Source organism: Loxodonta africana, chromosome 16 (assembly GCF_030014295.1).
Source record: "Loxodonta africana isolate mLoxAfr1 chromosome 16, mLoxAfr1.hap2, whole genome shotgun sequence".
NCBI classification, from domain to species: Eukaryota; Metazoa; Chordata; class Mammalia; order Proboscidea; family Elephantidae; genus Loxodonta; species Loxodonta africana.
In genome coordinates, this window is record NC_087357.1 from 10,067,408 (window position 1) to 10,086,303 (window position 18,896).

At 43.2% G+C, this 18,896-nt stretch overlaps 1 protein-coding gene and 1 long non-coding RNA gene across 10 annotated transcripts in view; one reads left to right on the forward strand and one right to left on the reverse strand.

Annotated features, from left to right (window-relative positions):
- Positions 1–819: 819 nt before the first annotated feature.
- EDRF1 (erythroid differentiation regulatory factor 1) overlaps positions 820–18,896 on the reverse strand; it is a 40,142-nt gene continuing 22,065 nt past the window's right edge. For 4 of the 9 annotated variants that reach the window (XM_064269191.1, XM_064269190.1, XM_010599230.3 and 1 more), the window contains 9 exons: positions 18,208–18,408; positions 16,520–16,738; positions 15,026–15,249; positions 13,135–13,293; positions 12,640–12,789; positions 9,027–9,180; positions 7,943–8,058; positions 7,016–7,167; positions 820–991 (listed from right to left, as the gene is read on the reverse strand). In XM_064269191.1, coding sequence (XP_064125261.1) covers positions 820–991; positions 7,016–7,167; positions 7,943–8,058; positions 9,027–9,180; positions 12,640–12,789; positions 13,135–13,293; positions 15,026–15,249; positions 16,520–16,738; positions 18,208–18,408 — 1,547 coding nt within the window. Of the gene's footprint in view, positions 992–7,015; positions 7,168–7,942; positions 8,059–9,026; positions 9,181–9,314; positions 9,662–11,428; positions 11,547–12,639; positions 12,790–13,134; positions 13,294–15,025; positions 15,250–16,519; positions 16,739–18,207; positions 18,409–18,896 lie in introns of those variants that run through there. The other 5 variants (XM_023559810.2, XM_023559811.2, XR_010318040.1 and 2 more) reach the window with 4 other exon arrangements.
- Positions 7,081–18,318, forward strand: LOC135227884 (uncharacterized). Its single transcript, XR_010318041.1, has 3 exons — positions 7,081–7,184; positions 11,464–11,557; positions 17,559–18,318. It is a non-coding gene; the product is annotated as an uncharacterized LOC135227884 (long non-coding RNA).

The window sequence follows — 18,896 nt, forward strand, 5'->3', positions numbered from 1 at the left end:
TGAGGAAGTGTGATAGTCTAGTGAGAATTTCGTGGACGGCAGAACTTTACTTTTAATGTTTTGATCTTTACTTTGTAAAATTTATTGGACCTAGTTTAAATCAAAACTCAATGTGAAGGATGTGACATGGAAAAATACATCGACATTTTAAATAAATAGTTTATTTATTTAAAATAGCGTTCTTACCTTATTCACAGTTTTGAGTTTAAAAAGAAAAACAAAAACAAAAACAACGGGTAGTACCTATCCCTGATCAACTGCCATAGAAAGTCTAAGAAAAGCTAATCCCTTGGGAACATGCGCTAAGTAGAGAGAACGGCACAAGGCTAGTTTCTGAAACCCCTGCACCGAGCTAGAGGGTGCCTTCTGTGACGTGCAAACTAGAAGGAACACTGTAGATGTGCAGGGAGTTTCCTGAATTCTCTGGGCCAGTAAAATCATTTGGATAAAAGTTCCTCTGGCCAAAGTAACATTTTATCCAAAATAATCGTATCTTAAACCCACGGAGCTTAACATACTTCCAAAATACACAAAGGTGTGATTGCCTGACAGCAGGTCAGTATCGAGGTACCATGTGCTTCTCAGAGACATCGACGTGGGCATGGGGGTTTGATTCTGACTGTAGCGTTTCATGTGAGGAAGTCAGAGAACCAAACCAGAACCCTCTGTGTGGGAAACGATACACGTTTCCACTGTGTCCCTGCTTTAAATGGACATCCCCCTCACATTTAATGAAATGAAGCACCGAGTGGACAGACCAGCTCCCGTGTTTAGAAGGCACTGACAGCAGTTCTGTGGAAGCAGAGCCGTGCGTGGAAGTCACTGAAGAGCGCCACCACCGCTGCCCCCGCTGCTGCGGGCGAGCTGATCCAGCAAATGGCCCACAACGTCGATTCTTTCCAAGAGCGTCGCGCTTCTGTTTGCCGTCGCTCTCAGAAGCTGAGAGTAAATGTGCTTGTTGGTTTTCAGGACCCCATCTTCTTCAGTGTTACTGCACGGGTTAAAAAACAAAACAAAAAACAGAAAGCAAATGGTTATACCCACCAACAGTACAGAAAGAGAGCAATACTTAAATAAACAATACAGCCCAATGGCCACTCTTCAGAGAGAAACAGGTCTTCCCTAAAATATAAAAAACTGTTCATGCCTACTCCACACCTGCCTTCTTGCATCTACTGCTTGTGGGCCTGTTTCTAGACAACTGTTTCAATACATCAGTTAAAACGAACATTCATTCTTTTTACAAATACCTGTGTGCCTACCATGCACCAAGAATTGCTCCCGACGGGATAGAATACACAAAACTCCCTGCCTTCGTGGGATCTGCCTTCTGTCAAAGTAGGAGTTATTTAAGAAAATTAGAGGGTCCAAGGATAAATGCTAGGGAAAAAAAGCGCAGACGGGCAAGGTCATGGAAGGAAGCTAAGCAGCATTTCTGTTTTAGGCCCCAGCCTACAGACCCTCAGAGTGTTAATAACAAGCACTCTTCCAAAGCACCTGTGGGATTGCTTTATCGAGCGCTAGAACCATCCAGGACTTCACGCACAGACTCCTGACTTAGAGGAACTCCTGCACCTCAATTTACTCAAATATCAGTAAAATTTCCCTGTGAAGAACGGCCCTCAGTGGGAGAGGACTATACAGTTGTGGTTGTTGTTAGGTACCGTTGAGTCAGTTCCAACTCATAGCGACCCTACGTACAAAAGAACAAAACATGTCCAGTCCTGCGCCATCCACACAATCATTGTTAATGCTTGAGCCCACTGTTGTAGCCACTGTGTCAATCCATCTCCTTGAGGGTCTTCCTCTTCTTCACTGACTCTGTCCTTTACCAAGCAGGATGTCCTTCTCCAGGAACTGATCCCTCATGATAACATGTCCACAGTTTGTGAGATGTAGTCTCGCCATTCTTGCTTCCAAGGAGGATTCTGGATGTTAACTTCTTCTAAGACAGATCTGTTCGTTCTTTTGGCAGTCCATGGTATATTCAATATTCTTCGCCAACACCACAATTCAAAGGCGTCAGTTCTTCTTCAGTCTTCCTTATTCATCATCCAGCTTTCACATGCATATGAAACAACTGAAAACACCATGGCTTCGGTCAGGCGCACCCTGGTCTTCAAGATGACATCTTTGCTTTTCAACACTTGAAAGAGGTCTTTTGCAGCAGATTTGCCCAATGCAATGTGTCTTTTGATTTCTTGACTGCATGGGCACTGACTGTGGATCCAAGTAAAATGAAATCTTTGACAACTTCAATCTTTTCTCCAGTTATCATGATGTTGCTTATTGGTCCAGTTATGAGGATTTTTGTTTTATGTTGAGGTACAATCCATACTGAAGGCTGTAGTCTTTGACCTTCATCAGTAAGTGCTTCAAGTCTTCTTCACTTTCAGCAAGAAAGGTTGTGTGATCTACATAATAAAGGTTGTTAATTAGTCTTCCTCCAATCCTGATGCTGCGTTCTTCTTCATATAGTCCAGCCTCTCAGATTATTTGCTCGGCATACAGACTGAATAAGTATGGTGAAAGGATACAACCCTGATGCACACCTTTCCTAACTTTAAATCATGCAGTATCCTCTTGTTCTGTTTGAACAACTGCCTCTTGATCTATGAACAGGTTCCTCAGGAGCACAATTAAGTGTACAGTAGTCCATTAAAAACTTTTAAGAAAAGCTTCCTAAGTTTGCTGTTTGTTCTGAAAATATTCAGGCCTTAAATGGATCAAGAGATTGTATTTTTGTTACTACAGTAATTACATGGCAGCTCATTTCTAGTATCTGGTTTTTTCAATAACCATAAGCAGGTAACAGCCGACAGTTCTATAGTGTGCATGATCACATCTGCGCCTCACAAAAAACCTGTCACCTCTGAAGGGCAAGGACTAGTATTATTTTATAGATGTGAAAACTAAGGCACAGACCCAAACCCATTGTTGTCAAGTCGATTCCTCCTCATAGCGACCCTGTAGGACAGAGTAGAACTGCCCCATGGGGCTTCCAAGGCTGTAATCTTTACAGAAGCAGACGGCCACATCTTTCTCCTGGGGAGTGGCTAGTGCGTTCAAACTGCCGACCTTTTGATTAGCAGCTGAGCACTTTAACCACTGTGCCACCAGGGCTCCTAAGTCCCAGAAGGGTTTTTTTAATTTCAATCAAGGTTAAAACACATGTTTTCTGACTTCAAATGTTATGTTCTTTGCACTTTCCTGTGAGCCGATTCCCTACCTTCCCCTGCATGTCTGTCAGTAGGCCTGCCAGAGAGCAGCCAGTGGTCTGGAACGTGGGCATCAGAGTAGCCATGTTTTAGTTTAACCATCACCAAAATCTTTGATGACCTTATAAAACTTTGAATGACCATTTCATGGTAATCAAGGCAAGAGCACTTAAAAATCAGAGGTGTTCAAAATATGACTTGCTCTATGGACAATGATATCACATTGTCATTTTAGGTGGGTGGGTACCTAAAGAAAATTTATGGCTGCTGGGATCATAAATTTTCATACCTTCTGATCTGTTCTGACCATACTCTGAACCTTAAATCTCCATCTTTCAATTTCTACAAATTATTCTCTTCCTTAGCCAACTCCCATCAGTGGTTTCACTGAACCATGAACACTACTCAGAAGGGCCCCATCATTTCATAGGATTATCTTTATTCCAGAGGTAGCTAACTTAGTCTTTTATTTTCCTTTTTACAAATCTTAACCAAATATTAACTGTATACATCTGGCCCAGAACAACCCATAACTCTAAGATTTGTTCTCTGCACTGTAGCAGAGGGATCCTGCACCTCACAGACTACTTCTGCTTTTTATAGTCTTTTATTATAGTAAACCCCAAAGTCACCAAAAGGTCAAGAGGCTTCTATCTGCCAAAGCACCAAAGATGAAAACATAGCACAGGTGCAGAGACAGAGTCGTAATCCACGAGAAAGCCCACAACCTAATGGACCACACCAGCGTTTTGGGTGGGCCAGTGCCAAGGCTGAGGCCACAGGACAAAGTGTCTGCATAATCTCAAAACGAAAACAAAAAGATTTTTTTTAACAAGTTAAATGCATTTTAATTTTCTTAGATTTCACGGCAATGCTATAAGAACCTAAGAAAATTAAGATAGATTTAAATTATTTATTTTACTCAATTTTATAGGAGGGAGGAGAGAGGAGAAACAGCTAAGTAAAACAAACCATAAACTTATTAATATTTCCTTTCTTTAAAAGTCTTGACTTCCCTTCATTCCAAAAGGGAATGCACACTGATCTGCAGTGAGGACGCTGGCTTCCTCACAACGCGATGGCGGATGTTTCCATCTGCTTATCAGGGACACACAAGAAAGTCACTGACTCAGGAACCGATACTTCCTTATGTTTTGAAGCTTGTAAACATATTAACTGTATTACCACCAGTTATCACACTTTACAGTCTTTCATTTAAGAAACCCTGAAAAAGTGACACAAATTAGCTAAGTAGGATTTTATGTGCTATGCATGAAAAACTTTGAGACAAAATATTGTTGCAACAGAACATTAATAATTTGAATAAAGAGAAGGTTAGAGGAGCCGCCACTAAAACAAAAATTACTAGGTCATACATGGTTGCTACGATTATAAAAGATATTATAGGACCAAAGCTATTACCCATCAGCCTTACCTGAATGATCAATTTGTGAAAATAAATGAATTACCGTTTCTCGCATATTGATATTACCACCTTGTGGAAACCACTAACATTTAAAAAAAATTAACCCGCTGCTGTTAAAATGGAAGCCCTGAGTTCCTCTCAACTGCACATCACTCTATCTCCTTTGCCTTTGGATTCTCCAGAAAGACGGATGTCTGCTTAGTTGCTGTGTACCAGTAACAGGACGTGCTGTAGACACTGAGGATTAAAAACTGGACTGCATGAAGGAGCAGTGTACCTAAATGTTAGTGAGTGCACCCCAAAATAAAATTTCTCATTAGGCTGTAAAAAATTATTCAGAGGCATCAATTGGTCTCAACCCACCTGGATCAAAGGAGAATGAAGAACACCAAGGATACAAGGCGATTACGAGCCCAAGAGACAGAAAAGGCCACATGAACCAGAGACTACAACATCCTGAGACCAGAAGAACTAGATGGTGCCTGGCTACAACAACCGATGACTGCCCTGACAGGGAACACAACAGAGAACCCCTGAGGGAGCAGGAGAGCAGTGGGATGCAGATCCCCAATTCTCATAAAAAGACCAGACTTAACGGTCTGACTGAGACTGGAAGGACGCTGGTGGTCATGGCCCCCAGACCTTCTGTTGCCCCAGGACAAGAACCATTCCCGAGGCCAATTCTTCAGACATGGATTGGACTGGACAATGGGTTGGAGAGGGATGCTTGTGAGGAGTAAGCTTCTTGGATCAGGTGGACACTTGAGACTATGTTGGCATCTCCTGCCTGGAGGGGAGATGAGAGGGTGGAGGGGGTTAGAACCTGGAAAAATGGACACGAGAAGACAGAGTGGAGGGAGAGAACAGAGAGTAATTGGGAGTACGTAGCAAGGTGTATATGGGTTTTCGTGTGAGAGACTGACTTGATTTGTAAACTTTCACTTAAAGCACAAAAATTATAAAAAAATTACTCAGAGGCAATTATTGGAGGGGGTTTCTGAGGATGTAGACAGCTGGAAAAACTACTGCACCCATTCATACAAAACCACCACCAACAGAATTCAGGTGGAACAACAGAGGAGGGAGGTGAGCCAGGAATAAGAGGAAGATATAGATACGTGGCTAATTGCCTCCATGAACAACTGCCGCCTTTCCCCTGAGACCAGAAGAACTGTATGGTATCTGGCTACCACTACTGAACATTTGGTCAAAGATTCTATAGCAGAATCCTGATCAAAAGGGGGAAAATGCAAAACAGAATTTCAAATTCTCATGGACTCTAGACTTTCTGGAGCCATGAAGGTTGGATGAACTCCTCAAACTATTACCCTGAGATAATCTTTAAACCATAAAGCAAAAATATCCCCTGAAGTCTTCTTAAAACAAAAAAAGTAGTTAACCTTAACTAGTTAAAAAAAAAAAAAAAAAAGGTCTGCTTTGAGCATTATGCTCTTTTAAGGACTATCTATATGGGATCAAATTGCCAACAGCAACTCGAAAGATTACATAGGAACCTTAGGGGGCGGTGAGTTTATGTTAATGAGGGAAGAACAGTTCATAAAAGGAGGGTATAAATGGTTGTACAACTTGAAGAATGTAATCAATGTTTCTAAATGGTACATGTAGAAATTACTGGTTTATGTTTTGCTGCGTATATTCTCAACAATAACAACAAAATAACATTAAAAAAAAGGAACAACAACAAAAAAACCCAAAACCCAACACCTACAGAGGCAGGACAACCTACAAGTTCACACCTTTTCTTGAATCCATCAGAGAGCTGAGGTCCCAGGCAAGTTAACTAGTAGGGAGTCTAAGGGCAGAAGTTCCATTCAGGGAGTGACAGGAGAGTACTTCCTTACCTGGGCAGATGCAGCTGGACAGTGTAAGAACTTGGCTGAAACAGTTAGGGTGCTGGTTAGGCTGTGCATGGGATCGTGAGAGTGGGGAGCCCCTGGGGGCTGCAGGGGAGGAGCAGTCCATACCTCCCCTAAAGGATTTCCTCCAAGGACCCTACCAGGTGCTCACAAGAAAGATTGGGGACAGTCAATGTAACTCACCAGTGGAAAACCATATGGTCCATAGATGCAGCAAAAATCTCTCTCTCAGGGAAACTATTACAACCACAGGGTATTCACCCTCAGGCAGCCAGATCATCAGTTTCCCTAATCTCCATCTACAGTGGTCTACACAGAGAAGACCCCGCCCTGACTGGTTCACAGTGTGGAGCACCACTGAACATCCTGGGTAACCCTCACAGAAGACAGAGAATACGACTCATGCTTTCATGACGCCAGCAGAGGCTACATGTATGCTTTCTCCAGGTAAGGTGCTGGAAGGAAATTTCTACCAATAACGGAATTTAACTTACCTTGTTTTCTTTTTCGTTGAAGAGAGCAGTTTGATGGACTGAAGAAGGAGGAATGACAACCGAGATTCAAATATGCTGAGGAGCTTTATCACTTCTTCTCGATTAAGACTTGGAGACGAATCAGCAGCTGGGGCAGTCTCATCACTCTTAGGCTGAAAAAACCAAACAGGTATTTCATCTAAGCTACTTGGGAATTACAGTTGCATACTGAAGCGATCGGACTGCAGTTTCATTAACCCAGTAACTTTTTAACCAAAATCAACCAAACGACAAACGTGAGATCATTCTGATAGCTTAAAACACATGGTGAACAAGTCTCACACCTGGCAGGTACTTATGTGTACAAAATTAATCCTGGATGAGTATGTCCTAACTTCCCAATATGAAATGCTAAGGGGGCAACACGGAGAAGGGTACAGCAGATATTTAACAAATGATCAAACCAGGGCTAGGAGAGCAATGGGCTGGAGTGCCCTGGCGACTGGGGGAAACTTTTAGCAATAGCAGACAGTAGCATGAGTGCTGGACACCTGGCACACAAGAACGGCCTTCCCGAGGGGACTGCTTAAGCCCATTCACCTTTCAACACTGCTCCCAGGACGTTTAGTGCAAGTGATAAAAGAGGGCAGAGATTAACAGATTTTATACCCTCAGTCCCTTACTAATCATGGTTTATGGACTTTTTTTTTTTTTAAAGGTCAAGGCATAATTAAAAAAAAATTTTTAAATATAAATGATATATTTGCAAATTAAAGAGTTTAATAATTTCACCAAGCAAATCTAACAAATTACTGTTAATATTTTAATGTATTTCTATGCAGAAAATGTATGTATGTATGTGTGTACACACACCATATGCCCACAGGGTACACTCAACATTTAGCTTAAGATACATAAAAATCAAAGATACATATTTTCTCCATTTACCTGGTCAAGTTCCTCCATAAGTTCCTTTTTGATGAGATGGAAAGCATGCTTAGTTCTCACCATTATATCAAGAGCCCCAGAGAGTGTTTTTAATTTTCCAACATTGCTATTCTGACCTAAAGTATTAAACACAAAAACAGTTCTTTTAAATATCAATCTAGAAACCCATCCAATGTCAACATACTAATGAAAATTCCCATTTTCAAATGCTGTAAAGGTAGCTCGTGAGAATCCCAACAGATCTTCTAGATCTAACTTCTCGTTGCAAGTTTCCCCTGGAGAACAGTATTAAGTCCAGGCAGAGAATAATACCTGCTTCCCTGCCTCCCCTTGTGGTTCTGTCAGGCTGAGAGCAGCCGATTCAGAATGAGCGTCAGGATCTGAGGTGTTACGGGAATGGGGATCAGCAGAGGCATCGGTGGTTAGAGGGCCACCCACTAACTGACCAGTCATGTGACATGGTCAAGCTGCTTAGCGTCAGCTGCCCCACCTGTAAAACAGGTGTGTCACCTAGCTGTTGAAAGGCAGGTCAGACCCGCTGATCTGGTTGCATTTTACTCTGGGACTTCCCTAATACCTTTTTGACAGCTATGAGCTACAACAAAGCACCCTGCTCCTGCTCTCCTGGAGCTGACGTTCCACTGTGTGGAGGTGAGCACCAGAGGGTCAGCTCTGCCCTCGGCTCCTGGGAGGCCATCACTGTGCTCTCGTGTTTACAGGACGACAACCACCACTCCTTTACCACTGCTTCTCCAAGCCTAAGTTTTTCATTCTGACTTAGATCTTTGTCTAAGCTGACCTATCAAAATTTTTTTCAATTAAGGGTCAAGGGCTGTATTGCAGTATTTTTAGTCACTGAACATAACCCAATGCATTTCTCTTAAGCTTTAAAAAGCACTTCAAAAAGGGGAGAGACTTTAAAACTTCTCTTTCCTGGACCCCACCCAAAGTCATTAACTATGAGCAAATTAAAAAGAAAAAAACATTGCTTGCATCCAAGAGAGATCCACAGCTCTGCCTCACTCTAAGACAATCCACCACTAAGCCAATGCATACAAATCTGAGAAAGAGAAGTCAGACTTACTGGTCATCTGAAATTCTGCAAATGCTACTCTTTCTAACTGTACTCTAAGGAGTTCACATGGGGCGTCTGTCAGGAGCTGGAAAAGCTTTACGGCTTTGCTGTAATGAAGATCTGCCAGCACTCGGTGCTGCTTTCTAAGATGTTCATCACCAACCTAGAACCAAAAATAAAACAAAGACACAACCCTAAAACTTGGGTCTCACAGGAACCACCAGACCAAGTCTTCTGACTGCATCACTAAATGCTCTTTAGTGTTTTCTAGAAGACTTAAAGAGTTTTAGCTCTTACATTTAGGTCTCTGATCCATTTTGAGTTAATTTTTGTACGCTGTGGGGCAGAAGTCCAGCTGTAGTTTTTGCATGTGGATAGCTAGCACCATTTGCTAAAAAGTAAAAAGACTATTCTTGCCCCCCTTGAATCGTCTTGGCAGTTTGAACTTGCTTTTGCCCCGAGGATCTTAGCCCACCTGGGCAAACGTGAATTTCAGTTGGGGGCCTCGCGTGGCAGGAAGAAAAGAGCCAAGGGTCAGCTCAAAATGGAACGAATCCTCTCCAGAATAGGCTGGACCTCAAAGGAGAAGGGCGACCCAGAAGTGAAGCCACGCCCAGGGGACGGGAGAATAAGTTGTCTTGGTACTGGGTTAAGAAAGGGGAAAGCAAAGAGGCAAACAAACAAAAATCATTCCTAAGAAACTGTGAGCACAAGACTCCTGGCAGAATCAAAGCAACCGCTTTGAAGGGGGCACCTTCATCCTAGGCCTCAAGTTATTCTTACAAATACCTGCCTTGAGCACCAGGACGCATACACGAGAGAGCTCACAGCAGATTATCTGGGACGGCCAAACTGAAGCTACCCACAAGTTCACTGATCACTGACTGGATCAGCTGTGATATATGCACTGAACAAGTACGATTCGGCTGAGAAAAAGCACAGCTACATGTGCCAACAGGAATGCATCGCCAAAACACGACGTGAAGTGAAGGCAATAAGCCACAGAAGTACACAGTATGAAGCCTTCTAGAAAGATCACAAACAGGTAAAATGTAAGCACACTGTTTAAGACGTAAAAGACCAAACAGGTATTCCATCCATATCTATTGCTGTCGAGTCGATCCTGACTCATAGCAACCCTGCAGAACAAAGCAGAACTGCCCCATAGGGCTTCCAAGGCTGTCATCTTTTTTTTTTTTTTTTAAATAATATTTTATTGTGCTTAGCTGGGTTTAAGGTGAAAGTTTACACAGCAAATTTGGTGCTCATCTAACAATTGCTACACAAATTATTCCGTGATATTTGTTACATTTTTCATAATGTGTCATCATTCTCCTTCATTCAGTTCTGGTTGTAGCGTTTCCAGTACTGTAGTTTCCCTGCCCCCTTACTTTCTCATCTTTGCTTTGGAGTCATTTTTGACCATTTGGTCTCATATAGATGATTTTTTTAAAGGAGCTGATTACTCATGGGTAATATTCTTTATTTTATGAGTCAATCTGTTATTTAGGTAAAACGTGATCCCAAGGGATAATTTTTGTTTAAGGTTTAAAGAGCACCTCAGGGTGATAGTCTCAGTGAGTCCTCTAGTTTCAGTCAGTCCAATAAGTTTGGATTTTTTTTTTTATTAACCTTTATTGAGCTTCAAGTGAACGTTTACAAATCAAGTCAGACTGTCACATATAAGTTTATATACACCTTACTCCGTACTCCCACTTGCTCTCCCCCTAATGAGTCAGCCCTTCCAGTCTCTCCTTTCGTGACAATTTTGCCAGCTTCCAACTCTCTCTATCCTCCCATCCCCCCTCCAGACAGGAGATGCCAACACAGTCTCAAGTGTCCACCTGATATAATTAGCTCACTCTTCATCAGCATCTCTCTCCTACCCACTGTCCAGTCCCTTTCATGTCTGATGAGCTGTCTTCGGGAATGGTTCCTGTGCTGGGCCAACAGAAGGTTTGGGGACCATGACCGCCGGGATTCCTCTAGTCTCAGTCAGACCATTAAGTATGGTCTTTTTATGAGAATTTGGGGTCTGCATCCCACTGATCTCCCGCTCCCTCAGGAGTTCTCTGTTGTGCTCCCTGTCAGGGCAGTCGTCGATTGTGGCCGGGCACCAACTAGTTCTTCTGGTCTCAGGATGATGTAGGTCTCTGGTTCATGGGGCCCTTTCTGTCTCTTGGGCTCTTAGTTGTCGTGTGACCTTGGTGTTCTTCATTCTCCTTTGATCCAGGTGGGTTGAGACCAATTGATGCATCTTAGATGGCCGCTTGTTAGCATTTAAGACCCCAGACGCCACATTTCAAAGTGGGATGCAGAATGATTTCATAATAGAATTATTTTGCCAATTGACTTAGAAATCCCCTTAAACCATGGTCCCAAAACCCCCGCCCTTGCTCCGCTGACCTTTGAAGCATTCATTTTATCCCGGAAACTTCTTTCCAAGGCTGTAATCTTTATGGAAGCAGACTGCCACACCTTTCTCACGTGGAGATGCTGGGAGGTTTAACCACTGCACCATCAAGGCTCCTCCGAAACAGGTATGGGCATAATTAATAGAACATCTGGGATAATGTGGGTGGACAGAGAGGGAAATACAGCGAGGGAGGGGCACACAGGTCTCTAAATCCTCACCGGGTACACAGGTGTCTGAGTTGTCACTCTTTAAACTATACACATATTTCACACATATTTTCCACGTGCCTTTATGTGCATGCTCAACTTCACAACAAAACAGATTTAAGACGGGAGATGGGCACAACATGTCAAGTTTTTCTAAGGTAGCTAGTTAAAGTAGATAGTATTTTTTCATTACCATTGGCATAAACAGTACACCAGCTCCTTTTTATTCCAGGTCTAATGCATTTAGCATCAAGATGGGTCCCTTCTGAAATGTGTGAAGCTCAGCAGACTGGAGTTGGAGCCTCACTGTTGTGTAGGCTGGGCATTCTGTTAGGTGAAGCTTCCTAGACGTGTTAGTTTTGTAAACTTTTGCTTTTTTTTCCTTTATGCTATGAGATAAGGCTTGCAGGCATAATTACGACTTTCCTGTGTGATGGTTAGGGGGCCCTGATGGGTCTGTTTTGGTTTTTCTGTGTCATGTATGGAGAAGCAGGGGTTCTCCATGAAACCTTGAGGGAAAGGCGCCAACAATTACCTACCTAGCCCTCAGCATACTGTCATGCCACAGATGGCTGGCGCCAAAGGGCCACTTGCCTCATTGGCGGGTTGTATTGCCAGATCCAACCAACCCAAAAAACCCAGTGCCATCGAGTTGATTCCGACTCAAAGCGACCCTATAGGACAGAGTAGAACTGTACCATAGTTTCCAAGGAGCGCCTGGAGGATTCGAACTGCCGACCCTTTGGTTGGCAGCCATAGCACTTAACTACTACGCCGCCAGGGTTTCCGTTGCCAGATCATATTTCTCAAAATCCATGTAACCAACCAAAAATTTAAACACACTCAATTAGTCAGCATGCATTTCAATACTGAAAACACAGGCCATCAAAAAAAAAAAAAAATGTGGTAACAAGAGGGTTAAAATATATACTAAAATGTCAGAAAAGCACCAGGAACACTTACTTGGCCTGGCCCAGAAATTACACTGGCATGCCAATACCTGATTCCGCAGACAACTGTGGTACATTGAAGCCAGCCTGTGGTGGATGGTTGCAGCCCGGTACTGACAGAGCGGCTGCCGAGCAGACACTGAGTCCACATCGCAGTACTTCAGGGACTTCATCATAGCCTCGCTGACTTCTTTTTCAATCTGTGTGGTTTTTTTTTTTAAGAGAAAGGGGAAAAAAAGTCCATAATTTTAACTAAAACCCCACTGCCATTAGGTGGATTTCAACTTTTAGTGACCCTACAGGACAGAGCAGAACTGCCCCATAGGGTTTCCAAGAAGCAGCTGGTAGATTCGAACTGCTCACTTTTTAGTTAGCAGCTAAGTTCTTAACCACTGGACCACCAGGCTCCATAATCTTAACTATAAGAGTTTTTAAAAATGTTTTAACACGGCTTCCAAAGGAAAGACACCAGACGCTCAGTATTTGTTAAACAAACACACAGAGACGGGAGGAGGCTTCCGTCACAGCGCAGTGCGCAGCAGTACCTGCTCCTGAGCCTTTCTAGACAGCGGGGCGTAGTCCTGCTGTAGAGTCGCCATCGTAAAGTAAGTAGTGGACAGCTCCCAGTTCACCGAGTCCCAGACGGTGGGATGGATTTCTCGGGCACCCAGAGACCTGAGAGCTTTCAGATAGTAATCGACAGCCTGCAAGGGAGAAAAAAGCAGACATTTCTGACTAAGTTTGCCAATATTGCATTAACATACTTCATAAAAACCCAGGTATAACTTGGGAGAATTTATAAAATGACATTATGAGGAAAGGAAGAAAGCAAAATAATGAAAATACTTTAATGATAAAGGTCATTTAAAATGGACAGAATCCCCACCACCTACACCTGTCTCAAGTCTCTGAGCAGCCAATCCGGGTGAGGTTTCCCTCTAGGGCTGGTGTGTGAGAAGGCCTCTTTTCTCTTGTGTGTTTTCTTTCTAAATGAAAGCCGGGGTGGAGTAGTGGTTAACAGTTTGGCTGCTAACCAAAAGGTTGGCAGTTCAAGCCCACCAGCCACTCCTTGGAAAACCTGTGGGGCAGTTCTGCTCTGTCCTATAGGATTGCTATGAGTTGGAACCAACTTGACGCACTAACAACAACAACACAACTAGTAAACTAGAAAATAATAATTTGAGAAGTCCGTGGATAAAAAATTTGCCAGGTTTTACTATTTAATTAAAAAAAAGGAAAAAGAAAGAACTCCAGCACTGCCGCTCCCATCCTTAAAGACATGGTTATTGTATTTAAACAACATAACAAACCTATCACAGCTCATTCCATCACTCAGCAATAATTTCTACAATTCTGGTGTATATTTATCTACTCTTTTTTTCTATGTGTATATAAACTTAAAAAAGAAAAAAAAAACAAAAGCAGTCACGGGTTCTTCTTCTTTTTTTTTTTTTTTTTACATTCACTATGCCAAGAAAGGAACCCTGGTGGCACAGTAGTTAAGTGCTTGGCCGCTCATCGGAAGGTCAGTGGTTTGAACCCACCAGCTGCTCCGTGGGAGAAAGATGTGGCCATCTGCTTCCACTGAGGTTACAGCCTACGAACCCTCTGAGGCAGTTCTCCTGTCTTGCAGGGTCATTATTGATGGGAATTGACTCGACAGCAGCAGGTTATGGCAAGAACATTTGTTACCAATGTTATTTAAATGGCTTCAAAGTACTCGGCCAAACAAGTGTCCCTGCCTTCTTGTACTCTCTCCAACACTGGTTGTTATCATTTGGCAAAAAATATTCAGCGATTTGTTCAATAAAACTCAAAATTTAAATTTCCTATCAAATTATTCCACATATGTATCAGCCCTTTACTTTGTCTACGTGTGTGAATCTTCTGTTCAGGGTATCTGCCCTTTATTCTAGTGGACCAGTTCGTTTTCAAGGATTAATTGTTCTTTATATTAAGAGTGTATTAACCTCCGATCTGTCATGTTCATTACAAATATTTTCCCTAGATTGTGGGATTGTGGTTTGTTTTTCAACAATGTTTCCTGATGTACATTTAAAAGACTTTTTTTTTTTTTTAACATAGTTAAAGTTATCCATCTTTTCCTTTGTGATTTCTGCTTATGGAATCATGCTGGGAACATCCTTTCCCAGCCCATCATACAAGGCTCTCCCTGTATTTTCTTCTGGTACCTTCGCAGTTTCACTGCCTCCATGCTCACCTTTAATACATTTGATAGGAGCTTCAGTTACACCAACACAATTTAGGAAATAACCAGCTTTTCCCCGCCAATTCAATTCTTACTGTTTTCAGGCCAGCTCTGCAGCGTTCTAGTCCTCTACCTACTCCTGTGCCAGCCCCACAGTCTTTTTATCTTAGTCTTACAGTAATTTGAGAGGAGCTGTGGCAACGTTAAGTGACAATTACACATGTTACCTTATTATAGTACAAGCCTTCTTCTGGTGAAAATTCCCGTTTAAACTCGTCCCCAGCCCCACAGTGCGCCTGTGCACAGATCCGCATGAGCCGTCCCGTGTTGCACAGTAACAGGGCAGCGTTCGTAGCATCATCAATTGACTCAAAGTTGTGAATTCCCTTTTCAAAACAAGAAAAGCTTTTTTTCCACAAATGTTGCTCTGCAGCAGACACACTCTTGCTCACTTTGCAAAATCACCAAGAAAGAAGGAAAGAAAACACTCCTGTCAGCACACATCAGCGTGACCCCACCCACGTCTCCTGAGGAGGGCAGGAGGCAGAGGCGGAGGCCTGCCTGGGACCCCCGAGTGCTGCTCTAATCCAGTCACGTGCAGCCCCCAGTGTAAACCCACCAACACTAATGCGAGCAAATCGAAACATCTGCACAAAGGACTACTTCATAAGGATTAAAAGCACATGCTCCCCATGGCGACTGAAGGTTATGATTTGTGTTTACCTAATTCCTGTGGGCTTCTGACCACCACTTCCCATCCCACGCCACTGATTCTCCCTCCTCCAGATAGCCCTTAAATGCAGGTTCTCCCACTAGCCAGGAGCTCTTTCGGGGACAGTGTCTGTATCGCTAGTCGGCACAGTTCATAGGTCAGCAGGTGTCAAATACTTGTTGAATTTACCTGTTACCCTCAGTCCCACCTGGGCCCTTTTCCTGTCTCTCACTGTGTGTTCAGCCTTCACATTTCATCCATTCTCACAGGTTCAACTATCACCACTGCGTAAAGGCTCCCAACCTATATGTCTCCCTCACCCCAGTAGTTCTAAGCACACATTTCTGACTGACTAATACATTCAGACTTTTTCACAGATAGCCTACAGGTATCTCAAATGCAACATGACCCCCAATGAATCCATCGCACCCTGCCTGGACCACCCAACACCACTTGCTACTCCCCTCAACATCCACTGGACCCCATACCTCTGGCTCTTCCTGCTGCCCATCAGGCTGGAAAGCCCTCCTCTCCTTACACCTGCTGCTGAGCTGCCACACATCAGGCCCTGCCCTGCTCAAACTACACTTCTTCCCAGGAGCCTGAGGGAGCCCCACATCCCAGGAGCCTGCAGAAGCCCCACGACACGATGAATGCCCTCCCCACTCTTCACTGCCCTTGTTCTCCACCATGGCATCTCTCAGAGATTTGTATTCTTCTCTGGCTTCCCAACTAGAGAGAAGCCCATGTCTTAGCCGACCACATATCCAATGTGCTTCTGAACTGATCTAGATGGACTGAAATACATGTGGGCATGGTGGTCACTGAAATGACAGGTTCCAAGGGAAAAGAACGTCTCTCCTAACTTTATTTCTGGAGAATTTAACAGTGGAAACTCTAGAACACTCCCCCTTTATAACATAAAATCAAATGTCACGGCTCTGTGCTTAAATCACTCTAAGATGAGTATTACTCTCACTCATCAGGGTTAATCCAAAGAGGTCCTCACCCACTCTCTCGCTCTGCAGTGCGGCAGCCTGGTTCATATAAAACACACCGATTTCGTTTCTAACGTTACCCATCCTCTTCAGCACTTGCACGTAGTGTCCTGGGTTTTGGCTTTTTAAGTCACTGAACTGTAAGATTTCATTCGCAGCCTCGTAACACTTACAACTAACTGAAAGTTGACTTTCTAAGTCTGTAGATAAATCGGTTGCCCAGGCAAATCCTTAAAAGAAAACAAGAAATGTCAGTACGAGTCACATGTAGCCTTATTCCTCAGCATCTAAGCAGATCTGGTATTTTTAAGACTAAACCAGAAAATGCAATGTGGTATGAACATACTAGCATTATGAATACAACTAAGTTTCATGTAAAGATTCTAAATATTTAAGACAAACAAGAAAATACAATGTAGGGTAAACACACTAAGATTCAATGAACTAGCTTTTTAATTTTACCGGTAAACCTCTATCTATAAAACATTACATTTTCTTGGGGCCTTAACGTTTGATTAAAAGAAACATATTCTTCCCTACAAACGCCAAACAATTCCCATCACCACCATGATCTTACAAGGCAGACTTGTTTACTGGTACAGACCTAAAGCTGTCCGCTGATTCAAGGGAAAATCTTTTTATGGATGGAAATAAGTATTTCTTGAAATAAAGCTCTGACGGCTCCCAGAGGCTAATTATGTGCGCTATAATCTGCTCACGTCAGCCTGAGCCACTGAGCAGTGGCTAGCTAAGCCCTGGAAGACGTACTACAGCTGCCATCTAGCGGGGGCTGGAGTAAACTTAGGCCCTGGGCTAGTCCCAGGGAAAAGCAGCACTCCTGCTGAGAACGCTAAAGTGTGCAGAATAACGTCACTGTCACAAAGGTGGACTTCAGGTGTGGCTAATCTGATGGCAATAGTAAAAACACCCCGAGGATTTTCCACTGTGTTTATGAAAATAAAACGACCAACCGAGAAAAACAGAGGGGAAAAAGAAAGAGGACAGAAAAATTAGGAAATAATATATTTTCCCCCCAATGTACTTCTCTAGCTATTAATCGTCTAAAACTTTTTGGAGGTGGACACCAAATGAAACGATTCAAGAGCAAGTGAAACAGTCCTGTGACCCCTTCAGACTGGTGCCATGCCCCGCTGACCATCCTAGAGGCAGTGTGCTCACGTAACTGCACCAAGCAAGACCAACGCTCTGGGTAAGTCACCCCACTTCCTGGCTCTAGAATCTGACAGCTCCAAGGTAGAGTGGTGCATTCAGTAAGGGCTGTGAACTAACTTTAAAAAACGATGCTCTCTCCATCTGGGCCCTGGGGTCACTCGGAAGGCAACTCCTCCACCTTCACTGAGTGCTATTCCTTTCCAAAAGGAAGCCCATGGCCTGGTGGGCTGACTAAAAGGGCTGCTTAGAAAAACTTCATGAAAAGACGAGTGTGAAAGTCAACACGACTGTCTTCAGAGCTTAGGTTATGTTCAGTTCTGACTGTAATGATAAAACATGTCAAAACCATTTTGTACACAGATACACAGGATCATGCTCTATTTTAAAAAGTAATAAAGGAATGAAATAAAACACAGTGAATATCCAAGCACTGAAGATTCCTGCCACGTTTCTGGGTATATTCACGCCAACACGAGCTGGCTGAATAACCCTGATGTGGATGAACCGAGGCGTCCCATCGGCGCACCTTGACAACTCGACTCTCTGTGAAGACTGTGCAGTATCTCCTGGTCTTCCTTTGTCTGATAGTTAAACTCCTCGAGGTGGGCGGCTCTATTGTTTGCATTCTGGGCCAGCATTAACTGGATATCACCGCAGAGTGTCAAATATTGAGAAAGAAACAGCAGCACTTCAGAAAGCATATTGGTGCAGAGGCAGCAGTAAGTATCTATGTGGAAAGGTGGGAAGGAGGACAAAGCAAACACAAGTGCTTTAAAGCTTAACGAACACAGTAAATACTCAGAAGACATGTTACCAGCTGGAAGCTTTGTGCCACTGTGTCTACTCTAAATTCATGTTGGATAGCATGGATGGCTTCAAATATTTCAAGATGAAGAAATACTGAACCACTCAGAGAAGAAAATAAAACACTAGGTAACGTAGTCAAAATTGGAAAAAGTCATCTTTTAGAATAAAATTTCACAGCAGAAACAGAACTAAAATCTCACTGTGTTCAGATACCGTTTCTGTTCTCCTCTCTCAATGCCTACCAACCGAAAACCAAACCAAACCCGTTCCCATCGTGTCAGCTGCGACACATAGTGACTCTGTAGGACAGAGTAGAACTGCCCCATAGGGTTTCCAAGGAGTGGCTGGTGGATTCAAACTCTAATCTTTTGGCTAGCAGCCACTGCTCTTATCCACTGTGCCACCAGG